This window comes from Carassius carassius, chromosome 7, assembly GCF_963082965.1.
Source record: "Carassius carassius chromosome 7, fCarCar2.1, whole genome shotgun sequence".
Lineage (NCBI taxonomy): Eukaryota > Metazoa > Chordata > Actinopteri > Cypriniformes > Cyprinidae > Carassius > Carassius carassius.
This window is the reverse complement of record NC_081761.1, coordinates 29,689,197-29,707,834: the sequence shown is the minus strand read 5'-3', so window position 1 is coordinate 29,707,834 and position 18,638 is coordinate 29,689,197. Positions and strand designations below refer to the sequence as shown.

Sequence of the window (18,638 nt, the reverse complement as noted above, 5' to 3'; positions counted from 1 at the left end):
AGAACGGAATGCAGTGTGTTTACTGATGTTATCTGTAAAATCCAGACTTTTAATACAGCAGTATCTTTCTACAGGCCGCTTAGGAAAATCAATCATTTCATACGATTCACACATCAAGCACAATTTAGAAAACATGTAACCTCTCTGTTATTACCCAGTCTAGCTGACTTTGATGTCTGCATTAGCCATACTATGAAACAGCGAACATTGCAGGAAATCTGTTGGATGTGAGGGTTATTTGCATAACAATGCCCAGCTCTTAATAGCCAACACACAGACACCCACAAACACACATGCCCCACCTACATTCTGATCAAGAGGACTGTTTTAGAGCTTATTAATGTGGCATATTCAAAATAACACACACACACACACACACACACACACACACAACAGGGCACTTTACCATCCTCACCTCACCAATGAAGCTGTCATTCAGTAGAAATGGAGGAAACAAGGAGAGTCAGTTAAACAAGGCATGATAAAGAAAAACGAAACGCAGTCATTTAGGTGAGTAGATCTATTTTGACTGTAACATGCTTGTGATTGTGACTGTAACATGCTGAAATATACCTTGCAAGTCATGGAAGTGCAATATTAATAATAATAATAATAATGACGATGATGATAACAAACAATGTGGTTTTATTTATTACTATTGTTGTTGTTGTAGCTCTCCCATAAGTCCAGTACTAGTATGGCATATGTAATAATAATAATAAATATTTTTTACTGTTATTGTTATTATTATTATTATTATTTACATTATATTTTTAAATTTAGCTTTTGCCTTTTTACATGTATATTTTTTTAAGTATATTTTTAGTCTTTAAGTATTAAAATCTGGTATGTCTAGATAAACTCCAGCATTGTTATTTTTTTTTAACTTTTTTTAGTTTACATTAATGTGAACCCTGAAAGTCCCCTCAGTGTTCCCCTTTATGACTGACGGGTCTGTTCGTCTCCTTGTAACTGTGGGAAGGTGAGTTTTATTGCGACTGCTTTTGATAGATTATTAATGTGTCTGATTTAAATGGGACATTCCCGCCCTGTCCAGTCTCTCCATCCAATTCCTTGAAAGTAAAGTAAATACATAATTGAAGTGAGTTGGCAGAATGCAGCGATTTGATTCGGGTCAATTGTTTTGCTTGGAACGCATCAGAGATGGGTTTTGTTCAAGAATAACAAACAAAGCAACCGATAGCACAATCATGTTAGATTTCTAGTGGCTTTGGTTTGAATGGGATAAATGGCAAGTCATTTGTTTTATCTCCAGTAGTGGTTAGTACAAAAAGTGCTTAGGTATTGTCCTACATGTTAACCTCGAGAGAGATTTTGTTAGGAACAGCTGAGTGCTTTGTTATGGTTTGCCTTTCTTTATGAACTGGATCAAAATGGCCACATATCTTTATTATGCACTTAGAATTAGTCAGTGTTTACATTTGTGAAGTGTGGGGTAGAGTTTAATTTGTCGTGTTTAAGATGTGGAACGACCACACACGCAGACGCACGTACAATATGTTTTTTATATGTTCTTTAAGCTGCTCCCAGAACATTGTTTTGATGGTCACATCCACAGGTGCAGGATGTTTTTAAAGCTCACCTGCTGTGTCTGAGCAGTCAGAGGGATCACAGTGTGTGTTTGTGAGCGTGTCTAAGCAGTGTCTGCAATACTGACCTTCCAGACCGCTCATTTTTGAAAACTGCAAATGGCTCAGAGGAAAAGGAAGAACTATATCATTTTCATTAAGCACCCGAGTGTTTCTTCTAATGTTCCCCTTATTATTGAGTGCAGATTGCAATTTAATGTGAAATATAGCATGCACATCAGGCCGTCTGCCATTCCTCTATTTTTAGGGTCAATCTTCAGGCCCAGTAATATTTAAATAAACATTTTGTCATAGGGACACAATGTAGATGATCTACCATATATTACAGTACATGGTACAATTTGTATTATTCATTATATGGAAATTTATTCAAAGAATAGCTCGCTGCTAAATATACATTTTGTCAGTGTTTGCTTATTCTTGTTATGAACCAATACAAGCTTTTATATTTTCTGTGGAACACAAATTATGATTTTGATAATTTGATAATTTTAAAAAATGATGATTTTTTCAAAAGTATTGTTATGCAGGTTTTTATATAAGTTGACGTTTATTTCAAGATGCATCAAAAACAAGAAAAATAATAGTAATAAAAATAATTAGTCCATACAACTTGTGCGCTCAAATTCAAAATGTCAAGGGACAATCATAATTGAAACCACAACAGCACTGATTCTCATGGCTGGGTCCATGTGGGACAAGTTTATAATACTCTTTTGGTGTTTCTTGTTGTTTTTGGAGATGGACAGATGTGGCCACTGTGAACTGCCATTGTATATGGAAAGAGCTGCATAACAGTTTTTAGTTTCACTGAAATACATAAATAAATAAAGACTGAATGTTTATTCTGGGTTAACATTTCTTATCGTGCTGTTGTAATAAAACTTAAACTGAATCGCCCTAAACTGAACATCAGCAATGGCAACCCAACATTGAATATCACTACACCCTGAACGATGGTATTGTTTTTTGTAGAATTGTTTTAGAGCTTGTTTTTAGAGTTTCATAATTGATGGTTTTTGCTACATCAATAAATTATTATGACTGTTATCTGCAGTAGAGCTACTTATAGCCGAATAGAACTTATTTTATAATTAAATAGCTTTTAAATAGCTGAACCAAACTGAAGCTGTTTTGAAACAATCAGTATTGCATAAAGCAGTATGGCAAACACCAACTCTTTCATAAAAAAAAAGAAAAAAGACAGAAACCAAATGTGTCATAATTGCTTATATCCACACAGGAGCAATTATATAGATCCATAATCAGTCATTAAATAGTAGTAGTATATAAATAGTATTATATTATTATAATTAATATATAGAATGATAGAATTACTTTTTTAAATGATAGCGTAGGGAAGAGCAAAATGTTAAGCATTGCCTTTTCCTGTCACTCGGTCCCATCGGTGGTAATTAAATTTGTATTATTACTGAACTAAAACAATTTGTTTCCCCCACTATACTTCCTTTTTCCTCTCCGTCAAACATCTCCAGATGTTGTTTTCAGGTTCTGTCATGGGCTGAGAAACATGCCTCCTGTCAGTCCGTCACTGGGAAATGACACTCTTCCGCTTGACTGGATCTGAGAGAATTCATTGGTGGTTTTTATTTAACATGACTAACATTTTACATGAAGAATGTGCAATGGAAGTTTCCTTCATTACATCTCAAATATGCTATTTCGAGAATTTCTTTAATTATGCAACACATTACACCATCCCTTTGAATTGTTTCCAATAGCGAAAATAAATGTGTCAGATTGCATGCTTTCAAACTCGTGTTTTTGCTCACATCCCAATAGGGACCGAGTTAAACTTTAACAATGCTGATGACATTTCAGTTATGCACGTTAGGTGTTATCCCAAAGGTCACAGTGGGGCATGCTGCAGGGATACAATTCCTGAGACAAGGTCGAGTTGAGGGGCTTTTTATGATTCTTGGCCAATATCTAGAAGTAAAGGATCCAAAATATTGTTTTTATTGCAGATTTGGCCTTGGTTTCCCAGTCTGTTCTGCTTTCCCAGCCTTATAGGAACTTCAGGGCCAGTTGTCACTTAGCAAAAATATTAATGGTGAAATAGAATGATTATTATGGTGTGGTGAAATGACACAGACATTTTTGTTCTCATATATCAGTATGGCAGTTTATTTGCAACACTAGACAATATCTCAAACAAGCATTCTTCTGCTTTGTTACAGCATGTTGTGAGTTCAGACAAAGAATTTATCAATGATCATGGGGAATAAATCTTGAATGCATGTGTCTCGTTTATCACCAGGTTGAACAGCATGGAAAACTCCTCGGAATGGAGCAACATTTCACTCGACTCTGGATTTGAGCCCTGTGCCACATTGAGGAGCTCCGGTTCACGAGTAGCCCTCTATGTCTTCATCATCGCAGGGATCGTTTGCACAGTTATTGGCAACTTCCTGGTGGTTCTTGCAATTGCTTACTTCAAACAGCTTCAGTGCCCTACAAACTCTTTCGTCATGTCTCTGGCTGTTGCTGACTTCCTGGTGGGGCTGGTGGTTATGCCATACAGTATGGTCAGAACAGTGGAAGGATGTTGGTATTTCGGCCCAACCTTTTGCCATCTTCACTCCAGCTTGGACGTTATGCTCTGCACGGCCTCCATCTTCCATTTGAGCTGCATTGCTTTTGACCGCTATTATGCCGTCTGCAACCCTTTGGTGTATTCGTTTAAGATGTCCCGTAAACGTGTGGGTCTGCTGATTGTGGTTTGCTGGGCCATTCCTTTCCTCATCTCCTTCGGCCCAATTCTCCTCGGGCTGCACAAGCTTGGCATGGACGTTCCTTTGACTGACAACATGTGCATCTTCTTGGTAAACCGCGTTTATGCCGTAATGGCATCTCTTGTTGCATTTTACCTGCCTATGGTGACGATGTTGGTGGCCTACTGGAAGATATACAAAGCGGCAAAGCGGCAAGCCATGCAGATAAGCGCGATGGAGGCGCAGATGGCGGCAGGTGTGGGCAAGGACTCGAGCAAGAAACAAAAACATCGCAACTCTATGAGGAGAGAAAGAAAAGCAGCCAAAACTCTGGGCATCATCATGGGGGTTTTCCTTCTTTTCTGGTTGCCGTTCTTTACTGTTAATATCGTCGATCCGTTCATTGAGTACGGGACTGCTGCTGTGATTTGGGATGTGTTCCTGTGGTTGGGGTATGTCAACTCCTCCCTGAACCCTTTCCTCTATGGTTTCTTTAACCGATCCTTCCGTAGGGCTTTCCTCATGATCATGGGCTGCAGAATATGTCTGCACGGCTCAGTTCAAGGAATGGACCTCTCTCACTCAAAAAGAGATGCCAATGAGCGCACTGATAACCAGTAGACTGTTTACCTAATAAATTATCCCAAACTGTCCAGCACATATGGTGAAATATTTTTTTTGGGGGTGGCCAAAATATTGTTAAAGTATAGACTTCAGTGTCTTTTTAATTGCGCCTGCCTCCCGTGCCAGAAATCCTGCTTTTTTTTTTTTTTTTTTTGCTCCTGAAATACATTTTGGCAAATTAGGGTTAAAACTAAATATATTCTCTATTTCATAAATATATTTTACATTTTTTCCTTGAATTATTTTTTTGCCATATGGGTTATCAAAAATATATTTATGTAAATATATTTTAGAATCTTTATTAGTAATAGGCCATTTTTGTATATTTTAAAACATATTTAAAATAGCTATTAATGTATTATTGCCCTATCGGTGACCATAGGTATTATTCATTGTAAGACTCTAAAAGATTAAAAGGATTATGGAATCTCACACAAACCCAGTGAGATGAAGATAACTCTGTTAGACTAACAGCATGACAAGTGATAAAGTGCATGCAAACATTGTGATTTGGTGTTGAACTTCCTGTAAAAATGTGTTTTCTTTCACATTTTGTTCCTGTGAGAATAAATTTGATGTCTAGCCTGCATTCATAATTTTTCTCAGATTTGGTGCTTTGCAGCAAATAATCCTTCATTCTACTGCATCTATTGCTAACACTAATGCAAAGTGCACTCAAGGTTACAAACAGAACTTTACCTTTTGTATACTGGCAGAATTATGAGCATTCTGTGGTACAAGCTGTAACAGTGGGAATCTAAAATGGTTAAAAGCACAATTTAGACTCACATAATGTCCTTTTGCAGAAACATTTCTGGTATGTTCAACAAAATATGGCAGCATGAAATAATAAACACAGAGAGGAACAACGAGAAACATCAGGTTTTTGCCTTTTGAGTGTGCGGTACAGTGCACTTACACTACACATAAAGTGGCTATCAAAAGAAACACTCCAAAGATGTGTGACACATACTCCCCTGTCACAGATTAGCACCCGTGACCTGCGGAACAGCAGAGTCATAACTAAAATATGTATGAGAACAAATAATTACATAATGATATAAATTAAATCTCAGTTGTGATCACGTTTTCTTGATATAATTCTTATGAAATGACTGCAGGACAGAGAATTGGCCCCAGCTGGTCTGCCTGCTTCAATAGTGAGGTAAGCAAAGATGAAGGAACTGGGAGGCGGGGTTCTTTATAATAAAAAATGTAATAATTCTGAAAATGGAAATTGTCTCTGGAAAACATCCAGTATCATTTTTTTTTTTTAATTAAGTTAATGTTCTATTACCTCCGTGCCTGGCAATTCACTCCAATGATCTTCTTTTTAGATATTTCTGGCACTGTTTAGAATGCTAAGCCAGTGAAATGTACGTAAAGTCATTTTTTTCTGACAAGTCAAAACATACAAGCACTAAGCTGAAGGAACTCATTAAGAACTGCTATGTCTGCTGGTGTTAGTCTTCAGTAATCCACAGGAAACTGGGGAGGACATGGACTCACAGTTATTTCTCTTCAGTAAGTTCTCAGAACTGGAAATGGAAAAGGAAACCAATTGCTATCCTCGCAAGTCATCTTCACACCCACAGTCTTGTCACTTTTATAATTAAGTATAATGTGAGATGATTCAGACTGCTTTCAAATACTTCTTGTTAACAATTGTGTTTGCAATTGTGTTGTAAATTATCGGAATTTGCTATGCATTTACATTAACAGTGACCTCTACTGGCCATCTTAGATTTTTCATCATTAATGAGTAAATTAAAGCAGCTAAAAAGCAGTTGTTAGGCTGACTGATTTAATTGTGCAGAGACTGCTTTTTTTCATGACTCAGGAGACATCATAGAGTTCTCAGTAATGTTTTGGTTAAGTATCAAGTTCGTCTCAGACATTTCTCCTAAAGTTCCTTGGATAAAAAAGATGTGCAGTAAGAGTATAGTAAAGCTATAAATGAATGAATGTGGATTTTTCTCATCCTGGCAAATCTTAGCACAGCATGAAACACTGCATGAATTCACCAAGTTACTCTAAAGCCTGATAATCATGTTTTCTGGCATGATTTGAAAACTTCCACCAAAGAGCATCTTGAATGCAAGTATGAACATCTGAACTTTTGTGCAACACATTTGCCTGTGTGAGTAGTGATTAAGAGAAGTTGTGGAATCTTAAAGGGATAGTTCACTCAAAAATGATCATCGTTTACTCACCCTCATGTTATTCCAAAACCATTAGACTTCTGTTAATCTCCTAAACACAAATTAAGGATTTTTAATGAAACCTGTTAAGATCGCACAAGCTCCCATGTGTTTCTCTTTGTTTATATGTGAATAAATGCCTAAATTAAATCTGTTCATCATGTAAAGCCATTGTACCTCTGCATAAGACTGGATTTATTCTATAACAGCTTTATTTTTGGTTACCTGTGCGTTCTATGGAGGGGTAATATCTTAAATAGTTTTCGAAGATTAACCAAAGATTTATGAGTTTGGAACAACATGAGGGTGAGTAAATGATCATTGAATTAATTTGGGGTGGTGAACTATTGCTTTAAGTATTTCTCAGGAGAAAGGTCTGACAAGATAGGTACTTTATTTCAATGCAATATCATTGCTGTGTACAAATAATTAAAAGGATATAATCAGATTTTTTTTTTTCCTCATGTGATGGTTGTTTGAATAAAATGGATTAATTGTTTTCAGGATTCATACACATATTTGATCAACTGCATGCTCTTTTCAGATTTATTATGTTTAATAGTTGACACTCAAAGACACTGTCACATCAGCATTACAAAGAAACCCAAAGCATTTCTCAACAACACTGAGTTGTCGTCCATGAATTATGATCTTTTTTTTTTGGTCCATTTAGGGATGACTTAAATATCATGGTTGAAATGAGAATAGCATGAATAGCACATGGATAGCACAGTATTCAACTACCCTCTGTAATACTAAAAAAAACATCTGCACAAAATCTGTTTAGGTTACAAACTGTGCCTCACATTTGAAGCTATCTGAATCAATTTAGAATGATTTGAAAGTGAATTCCACAGCACTGTGAATCATAGTGAATCATTAATACAAATCAGTGTCATGGATTCAACAGTGTCTCAATACATCACAGTCAAATATGTTTTCCATTCACACTTAATGGACAGCAAGTCAAAGAAACTGTAACAATCTCTCATTGTAAATACAGTTCAAAACATTGCTGGTCATCAGAGAGTTTGAAACGAAGGCCACATGGACAACACGGTATACAGATACCCAGCAGCTATGAGTCTTTTCAATCTGATCCAGTGTGGATAAACCCCCCACTCCCTCCCCACCACATTAATTTTTCCATTCAGTGCACTTTTCCCTCTTTTAAAGAAATATTTTAAAATTATCCATGTGAAAAACATTAATATTCTTTAACACGCATTGTTCTTTTGTCATTGGCCTGTATTTTAAGACAAGAATACTAGTCTTTGAGAAAAAAAAAAAATTCAAACAATTCCTAAGAACTGGCAGTGGGTCAGAGCTCTCAGAGAAAACAGACAGTAATCTCTGTCTTTGTTTAGATGTCTGTTTCCTTCAGGCCGTAGCACTCTGTGAGGTCGTAGATCTGGTAGCCGCTCTGATCGCCGCAGTCGTTATAGATCCCCATGGAGACCGTGTCAATCTCTGTCCGGGCCAGAGCAGATGTACTACTCTTCCCTGTCCCATTCTTAATCTTATTGGAAAGGTTGTTCATTTTCTCCTTCAGCTGGATGGAGGACTTCTGTAAAGGGGGGAAGAAGCTCCAGCTCTTCAGACTAAGAGGCCGGCTCTTGCTCTGGCAGGAATAGATAGAGTTACTACACTGCTCGTGAAAGGGAAATCCAGAGCAGTAGTCTCGGTGCGGGTCCCTCCGGGCTCCTCGCATGGCTGTTCTCCAGCGCTGGTCATAGAACCGGCGGAGGATTCGGCGGCGCCGCTGGCACTGGCAGCGCACCAGACGGGTGAAGGCGCGCTGGAACTCCTTGCTTGAGCAGGGGTAAATTACAGGGTTAATGCAACTGTTGAAGTAGCCCAGCCAGAAGATTACTTTGAATACCATCTCAGAGGGTTTCAGAGCTGGGAAGAAAGAGCCTGAGGATGCAAAAAAAAAAAAAAAAAAATTCAGAGAGAGAGAGAGAGAGAGAGGTGGAAAAACATTTAGTTGTCAGCTAGAGCAAGATTATTTACATAGGAAATAACACTGTGACTCAAGTAAACTTAGCCTGAAGCTACCATTCTCCTCCCACACACTGAAAAGTTCAAATTCACGAGTTCACCCTTTTCAACCATGTGTGCCTAATTATACCCAGCAGACAGATTATATACTTTGCACATTGTTTTACCTTCAGCTTGTTGGAGAGTACGTGGCATGTTTTCTCTTTAGTTTTAGGGTTTTTTTTCTGCCTGTGGGAGCAATGCCAATATGTCATTCCCCAAATTCTCTTTCAAATGAAACAATCACTATTACCTTTGATAGACTGGCCACACAAGGCCATTAGTCATTATAATCAACATGAACTGCCGTTTGCAGCCCATTTCACTCCAGTGATTTAATGCGTTTCTGAGTGAAGGATGTTTAAAATAAAAAAATTCAAGGCAAGATTTGATTTTATCCATTGGGAATTGATTGGGTTGTGAAAAGTGGGTGGACCAAATGCAGGCTTGATAAAACATTACTTAAATAGCTATTCGCCTATTGGTTAACATTACCCAATGTGACGTCAGTGGAAATAGAAAGTTGTTGCAGACGGGAAGCAAGTTGTTGCATTCTGATCAAAGATTACGAGAAATGGTTTTCTTTGGAATAACATGCATCAATGAATTGTTCACAATGAAACCAGAACCTTACATATTAAATAGAGATAGTTCACCCCAAAGCGAATTTGCCTCCACTCTTAAAAATATAGGTTCTTAATTAGCATTGATGGTTCCATGAAGAACGTTAATCATCCATTGAAACTTTTCATTGAACAAAAGATTCTTAAGAGAGTAAATAGGCCATTTTTCATGTTGACTTTTAATGGCAAATCAATATTTTAGTTATAGCAAGCCTGCACAAACCTAAAATACAGATAATGAGATTTGGGTTGAATGGATTTGGGATGGAATCTGTCTACATTGTGTCTCTCTCCACATCCTGTCCTCCCACACATCTACGCTACCTGCACATTTCCACTCCGTCTACCTTCGACAGACACCACATATGTTGCCAATATCTCCTCCCTGCCTTGTGCTTTCCCCACAGAGAGTGACAGGAGGCTAGCACTGCATTATCTCACACATAAAACAGTTGTCATCGCCCATGCCATGCATTTCAGTGTCACAAGAGGTCAGAATACCTCCCTGTCAATGGAGAAGTATAAAAATACCACTAGAGGGAATAAATAGTAGGAGAACTGGAAATAATGTGGTCTTGTTGAAACAGAATTTGATGAACAAAGAGATCCGCTGCTCTCGCTCTTGGCTAGAGGTCGTCAATTGGTTGCAACTGTGACTTTGAGATGAAAGCCAGTCCCTGGAAAGCTCCTTTTTGGTAATTGTTGTAATTATGAGACACACCAAACAGGATGTTTGGTAGCTACTGAGAGAAAACTTCCTTTTAGCCAGAGCATCATGTACAATGTGGCAACCCTTACTCTGGGCAATCTGGAATGATTCTGTGTACCTACACAGCAGAAAAAATGTGGACCTTCTAACTTTTCCAGATTTGCTGTTCCGATTTTAGGGGAAATCTGAGGAATTCTGCTAAAAGGACTTAGAAAATCAAGCCAATCTAAAAGTAGACATGTTGTGGTAGCTGAAAGCATAATCAATAAGCCAAAATACTGTACATTTTTTAAAATGAACATATGAGGATGGGATATAATATATGGGATTATAAATTAAGCAAGTTATATCCAATGTGGCTTTTCCAACATGCATGTTCTGCTTTACACTATTAAAAATAAAGGTTCAAAAAGGGGGTTATCAAAATTCTAATCTATTCTGGGTCCTCAAAACCCAAAGCAGTCAGGTAGGCAATTCATTTACAGCTGTAAGCTGAGAGTGTTGAACGCATGCTGGCAGTCTTTGCTTTCCAGCAATGCATTTGCCTGGCACGAGCCATTTGAGCTATAGGAGCGTTTGGCAGGTAGCCACATGTTAAAGTTGTCTCATCTCATACTGATCACCACAAGACATCTTTTAATATGGTCCGTGGTTATTGGCTACATGTGTAAGTTCCTGTCAAGCTGCATTCTGTGTCAGTTTGATGTAAATGTATTAGAGGCTAACATAAAAGCTTGGGTCCGAAAAGTTCAAGATAATTTTGACAGGCAGGCAAAGTTTTTGTATGGAAATAAATCAGACTTTTCATCTCATTTTGCTGCTGAAATTTAATTCAAAGACACTATTAAACATTTCTTACAACATTCGCAAAGAGAACTCACTTTAGTCTAAAAAGATGGTATTTGGGAAACTGAATGACCAAATAACAAAAATCTAAATTCATAATGTTGCATAATTTTGCATATTGCATATTTTACATTGCCAGGAAATGCAGTGAATCTATATATCGTCTGGACTTGCTGCACTAGATTAATCATGTATAGTCTAAAAATGACAATATTTGCAATTATTGAACAACAAAATTAATCAAACTTGTACTTGGTGTTAACTCTCTTGTAATTTCATTAAAAAAATATTTTTTAACATTTTCTTTAGGAGAACAGCAACATTAAGTTCTGTTTGTCACCAGAAATAAGACTTTCACAATCTAGCACAAAAACACCATAAGGAAAACATTTCCCTGTATCTTAACAATAACATGGTGGGCATGTTGATGCCAAAAATGTGACCATCATTTAGAGGGTAGACTCGTCATTTTAAAAGCTTTCTACAAAAAGTACAATTATATAAGAGGAGCGGAGGGGCCTTGTATCACCATCATAGGCGTCGATTTCGGGGGGGACGGGGGGGACGCGCCCCCCCCAGATTTCGTCATGAGTCATTTTGTACCCACCACTTTTTTTTTTTTTTTTTGAAAACCTCGAGTTCAATTTAGCCGTTCTGCTGCTGCGCTGGCTACACGCTTTTCTGTTCATTAAAACTGCAACAACTGTAACATTGGGATACGTTCTAGATTGGGGGAGGGGGAGTCATCGTGTCACTGAGGCAGGTGCAGCTCAGCTGACGTGCGTAACTGCTAGCTAGCTAGCTAGCTAATAACATTGTTTGTCAAAAAGAGTGACAGAATGGGTTATTCATTTAGCCGATAAGATACCGGCACTTACTGTGCATGTCTGCTTGGCTTTAAAAAAAGCTCTGATGTCCTGTCCACTTCTTTTTGACATAATGCTGTTATTATTTTCTCTATATGACTATCGCGCTTCTTTTTTTTAAAGAATGTTTTTCAAATGAGTTGACAGTTTGGAATGGACAGTGAACGAGCGGGAACGAGGCTACCTAGTCTTTGCTGGGATTGGCCAGAATTTCTGGCGAATGTATCATAGACGAGCAAGTCATTTAGCCTTCATACAATATCACAAGGTTGCATCCTAGTGCCATGGACTATAACATATCAAAGTGATAACCTGTAGAACAAATGGACGTTGTTGTACACAATCATCTCCCCCAATACTTGCTGTATGAACGCAAACCGTAACTAGCTAATTAAGTTGGTGGCTAAGGAAGTCTAACGTAACATTAATTGCAAGAGAAGAATTAAAACAGCCGATCCCTTGTGTGCAAATGCACAAGACCTAGCCATAATACCAGCAAATCTTAATAAACATAAGTTATCGCGTCTTACCTTTGTGTCAATGGTCTGCAGACCCATGCTGTGTGTTGAGTAGTCAGTATCTTGTTTAATTATTGCTTGAATCTATTGCTGAATTCTGGTATAGTTGTGATGATGATGATGATGATGATGATGATGAGGAATGGATCAAGTTTTAGTCAAAATGCCTGATGTAGATTGGTGTTGTGAATTGAGAGCAGTCAGATCATGGTGTGATAGTCAATAGTGTTCATCTGTGCTACACGTATTTTTGCTTTTTCAATCTTGATAAAATCTGTAGTGCTTAAGTTGTGTTGTGTGTAGATATGGTAAATTGTACTGGGAATTAAATCAAATTATTACATGGCTTGGTTGAATTCCACTGTAGAATGAAGTCTGTTATTTCTTGATAATAACACCGTTGCCATGAAAAACAGAGCGTTGCTTTGGACGCGGCAGGATTCTAATCGTAGAGACGGAACTATTTTCTTTAGCGGAAGCAATACAATCGTGTTTAAATCAATAAACTCTTTTTTTAAATCAATATTTTGTGTCAAATTATTGATTTATTTGGTGGGTAGCCATGTAATAAGCGGGATAATGTAGAGCGAGGCCCGATTTTGGGTTAGATTTTTTTCCCCGTTTTCAGTGGTTATAACAAAGCAACATGAAAGAGAAATTTGGTAATCATTGTTTAGGTACATTAAACCACGTCATGGCCATGTCATATTGTCAACATGGTACTTATATGATGATATGAAGCAGATTAGTGGGTCATATATCATATGTCTAATGCTTTGTACGGCTTTCTTCTTCATAAAACGAGTCGGACATCACATTTTTGTATACATTTTTATTTATTTACATTAATAAGATACAGGACGTCTTTCAAAACATGACCTGCGCGAAAGAGAAAAAAAAATGCATCATTGTACCCAGCACTTCTGAAAATGCACTTCTGAATGCGTCTCTGTCCCCACCACATTTCAAACCAAACTGACGCCCATGATCACCATGAAGTGGTTCATTTTGCAGTAATGACCAGCTGATTATACTTTGCCTGCTTGCACAGCTACTCTGTAAAATATGTTGGACAAGAAACATTTAACTGAGTTGAAATGATTCCGTAATTTTACCTCTAATATTAATACTGAAGAGCTCAGAGGTAATTTTCACCACAACTACAACTGGGACGTAAGAGAAATTTCATTTATATGAAATAAAACAGAAAAAGTTCGCAATGTGAGAGCTAAAAGTAGCGCTGGTTGTAGTTACCCGGATGAGTGGACTGATTCACAGCAATACCATGAGCAACACTGAATGACAACATTGAATTAAAGTCAAGAATTTTAGAGAGCACTGTAAATGGATCACAAAAGCACTTTTTATTTTGATTTGTTTAAATATAAGAATTTCCCCCCAGATTTTCAGTTGGCTTGACACTGAAGCAAGGTTTACCATCAGTCAATCCCTCACTTCTGTCATTATAACACAATGCCTTACAGTTTGTTCTCCTGCAGCATACGTGTGGATCTAAGCCATATCATATCCCTCTTCTGTCCTGATGGCTGGCTGTTGCTGAGGCTTTGGAAAACGAAAGCACCTTCTTTGACTCAACTCGTTAATAGCTGTGATTATGGCAGTGGAGCATTGGGCAAAAGGAGGTTAGGGAACTGAATAAAAACTGCCTCCTTCATTTTCTCTGGTTGAACAAAGTCCCCCTTCCCAAGCCATTGACTCTAACCTCAAAAAAAAAAAAAAAAGACGAAAAAATAGTTGATCCCAGAATTTCACCAGCACCACATGCAAAGCTTGCCAGCAGATGTTATCAACCACTGCTGCCCTATTTTTCCCCATAGTGACTGTGAGTGGAATACCAGCAGGGACAGGAAAAAACCACACTCTTGGATTACCCCAGAGATGGAAGGGATTGAGGGTTTGGGGGGAAACCAATATATCGTGGGGAATGTACAATGCCAGCCATGCGTTATTATTCTTTTTAATGTGTATTTTAATTATTAATTGCTAATAATAGTCAAAATGAAAATTGTTGTCATTTGTATGCTGCTCAAGATGTACCCATTTCATGCTTTAGACAATGATGTCAGCGACACCAAAATCCTTTTAATGTAATAGGATACCATTCTTTTCCATTTCTAGCACACCTTTTGGCCTCTGTGTCATAATCTTGGGTAATGGTTCCATGACTGAAACACTGCATTTAATGTATTTGCTTTAGTCTCCCATGGGTGGTCTTTGATTGAGCATACTTTTAGCAATTAATCATTTCTGCATTATGCATATAATATGCAAAAACTCCTTGTTTTCTATCTAGGAATCAGTTAACCCTGGGATGCACAGAACTTAATGATTGTGTGGCCCAACAAAACCCATGTTTTTCAAGGAGTTTGTTTACAGGAAGATTTTAATCTATTCATTACTATGGACTGACAGTATTTTATGTACAGTATATATATATATATATATATATATATATAGATAGATAGATAGATAGATAGATAGATAGATAGATAGATAGATAGATAGATAGATAAATGTTTGTAACTTTTGCATGCTTTTTGTTAGCACTTGATTTATGTGTTTAGTGTGTTAATATCATAAAATCATGGGTAATGCAACAATAAATGAGCCATAACTCATTCTTGGCTGCTTGAGGACATGGAAGCCAAATTATTTTTTGATAAAAGGGGCGGCGATATTATGAGACGTACTTTTATGAAGAATTCACTAAAAGCTATTGGACTACAAAATTTGAGGAGAACTGATTGTGTGCGTGAGCCATGAGGAAACAAAGCATGTTCTTGTACTCTTCATACCATAGCCTTTATAAAAAGGGGGAAATTGTTCATATGTCTTTCACAAGCCTTTCACTTCTGCCTTCATTATTGTGCTTTGTTTTGACGACACACAGGTCAGGGTGTGTACTGTTGTTATGTGCGGTTACATCATAGTCACACATGAAGGCAACACATTAATAAAGTTAATTAACCAAACAATAGCTCTTTTTCAGCATGACCTGGTTGCATAAAAAAGAGAGACCTTTGTTAGGAGTAGAAATGCTTTGTTTCATCCCAAATTTAAACTGATGTTACATAGGGGTTTCTTTATATTTTCTAGCCATACATACCAGAATGCCTAACTGTTATTTATTTATTTATTTATTTTTATTTTGTTTCTTCAGCAACATTCTGGAGTCAGCAATTGCACAAAATCTGATTTGGTTATTTGATTTAATATATATTAATATGTATTTGGTTGTATTTGACTGATTTTGCATTTGTTCTTGCACTCCAATATGCACTATTATTTTTTTAGATCCTAAATAACTGTGCTATCCAAACAAAGACCAACATCGTTAATAATCAAGTGTAACACATCAATACAATCTCCCTTCAGATTTAGTAAGATGGAGTTGATGTTAAATCCTGCTCAAAATCCCCCATTCATTCCATTTGCTCACATTTGCCTTCTAATTTAATCGTATTAACTGTGAATGCAACAGTAAAGTGACGCGTGGAACGTCATCGGTGAGAAAAGTAACGATGACTTAACGGCTTTACATTTTTTTTGTATCAGGCTACACATTTCTGTTTTGCCTATCCATGAAGTAAAACATGAACACACTGTCGAGATAAATGTACATTTTATATGCATTAAAAAAACTGGCAATATTGTAAAATCATCGACCCCATCACATACCAGCTTATTACGTCTGTTACAAAATTATTTGCTCAAGTGCTTTTTTTCCCCTTCCAATTCAAGGAATTTATTTATTTATTTTTATGAACGATGTAACCAAAATTATTCGATTGGAATTTTTATCCTAATTTGTAACCAATCCTGTTTCTAAATGAGAATTGTCTCATACAGGAACAACATAATACAAACCAAGTTTTGAACACATTTTTGAGCTGGCTCAAATGTCTGTGTAATATCATAACATAAAAACGTATTAATAAAAACGTAAAAAAAAAAAAAAGTATTTTAAAACTCCAATAGCGCTCTCATTTAACTCTCCAGTAGCAATACAATAACAAATAAATAAAAGTAATGCTTGAGTTCTGTTTTATCCAGCATAATCTTATTTGATAATTAGAGGATTCATTTATTCCATTATGATAGGAATAAAATTTAATAGAAATTCCACAAGTAATGAGTACACCCATTTACTTGGTGGCAATTTCTATAATTTCGTTTTAAGAGTGCAACGAATTGCAATGAAATGTAAAGTAGTTTACTTTGGTTTCATTTTGTATTTATTATTATTATTATTATTATTATTATTTAATGTAAAGCATCACGTTTTAATTTTTGCTCTAACCATAACGAATATTATCGTCCGAGATTTCGCTATCAGACAGAGTAGCTACTTATACATACCCAACGGCAAAACGAAGAAAAACGGAAGCCAACAAAGAATGAACATCCCCACGACGATGGCGAGGGTTTTAGCAGCTTTCTTCTCCCTGGAGAACTTCATGAGTCTCACGGACAGTGAGCTTCTGAACGGGTGATTTTTGGTTTTGGAGTTCGTGCTGGCATCCTCCGGCATGCTCCTGCAATGTATCCTCAGCACCACCTCCACTGATTTATCTCTCTCCCGTTTCACACCCGCTTCCAAACTTTTTGTAGTCCTGCGGGCCACGATGTATACTCTAATGTACATGACTAAAATCACCATGAGCGGGAGGTAGAAGGAGAATAAAGAGGAGAACAGAGCATAACCCGGTTCCTCAGTGATGCTGCAGATGCTCTCGTCAGAAGGTGGAGGCTCTTTCCATCCCAAAAGCGGTCCGATGGAAATCACCATCGAGGAAACCCAGACCACCACGAGGATGACACCTGCTTTCCGTTCAGTCATGATAGTGGGGTATTTCAGACAGTACTTTACCCCGATGTACCTGTCTATAGATATAATGCACAAACTTAAAATAGACGCCGTGCAGCAGAGCACATCCACCGCTGCCCAGATGTTGCAGAAGACCCGACCGAACACCCAGCATCCAAGCACCTCCAGAGACGCGGAGAACGGCAGGACAATGATGCTAAGCAGAAGGTCCGCTATGGCCAGGTTCACAATGAAGAAGTTGGTGACCGTCTGCAAATGTTTATTGCACAGCACCGACAGAATAACCAAAATGTTTCCGACGATCGCCACCAAAATGAAAACGGCCAGAAAGACTCCGACACCGATGACTTGAGAGTCGAGGGAAATGCCCTCACAGGTGGTGTTGCTGATGTTGGAGAGAAAGTCCGAGGGGAATTCATCCTTGCTCTCGTTCAGCAGTTTAGAAAATGTCATTTTGAAACTCCATAAAGACGACTTTCACTGGTTTGGTCCGAAGGTGTTGACTGGTCGGTTCATGGTGAGTTTCGTCTTCATCATCACTCTCGAAGGTGTTTTCAGATTCTTCAGATGGATCCGCTACTTTGTGCGATAAAGCGTATAATGTTGCCAGTTGAACACCTCGTTACACCTACATTTTTTTTTCTGTGGTGGCATAACCTGTAAAATAATTTGAACTGTTTTAAAACTATTTTGAGGTAGAATAAACCAATAAGCAACTAATATGCTCCCACGTCTATAAAACCACAGTGCCGATGCACTGCAGGTCTTATGGAGAGGCTACTTCTGATGGCATCCTCGACCACTCCAAACTGGATTACAGAGACTCTGTGTGGACCCCAGAGCTCCAGATCTCCTCCTCCAGCTCTTAGAACTTGGTGACGCGACGCACACTTGCTGCAGATCTTCATATGACCACTAGAGGGTTCTGTATTATTGTTGCACACAGGAGGACTGGTTTCATTTAGCAACGCATAATACTTTTTTATCAGTAGCATGCATTATTCAGAAAGCCAAGTC

The 18,638-nt window shown here is 37.7% G+C and overlaps 2 protein-coding genes across 2 annotated transcripts; one reads left to right on the top strand and one right to left on the bottom strand.

The window, feature by feature from the left end:
• The first annotated feature begins 395 nt into the window (after window positions 1-395).
• On the top strand, window positions 396-5,082 carry LOC132143147 (5-hydroxytryptamine receptor 4). The gene is made up of 3 exons (XM_059553295.1): window positions 396-510; window positions 931-982; window positions 3,892-5,082. The coding sequence occupies exons 2-3, from the start codon at window positions 942-944 to the stop codon at window positions 4,964-4,966; spliced, it is 1,116 nt and encodes a 371-aa protein (XP_059409278.1). The 5' UTR covers window positions 396-510; window positions 931-941; the 3' UTR covers window positions 4,967-5,082.
• Window positions 5,083-7,702: 2,620 nt separating this feature from the next.
• On the bottom strand, window positions 7,703-18,435 carry LOC132143876 (alpha-1D adrenergic receptor-like). Its single transcript, XM_059554472.1, has 2 exons — window positions 17,153-18,435; window positions 7,703-9,087 (listed from the first exon to the last, which is right to left on the bottom strand). The coding sequence occupies exons 1-2, from the start codon at window positions 18,072-18,074 to the stop codon at window positions 8,534-8,536; spliced, it is 1,476 nt and encodes a 491-aa protein (XP_059410455.1). The 5' UTR covers window positions 18,075-18,435; the 3' UTR covers window positions 7,703-8,533.
• Between the last annotated feature and the right edge of the window lie 203 nt (window positions 18,436-18,638).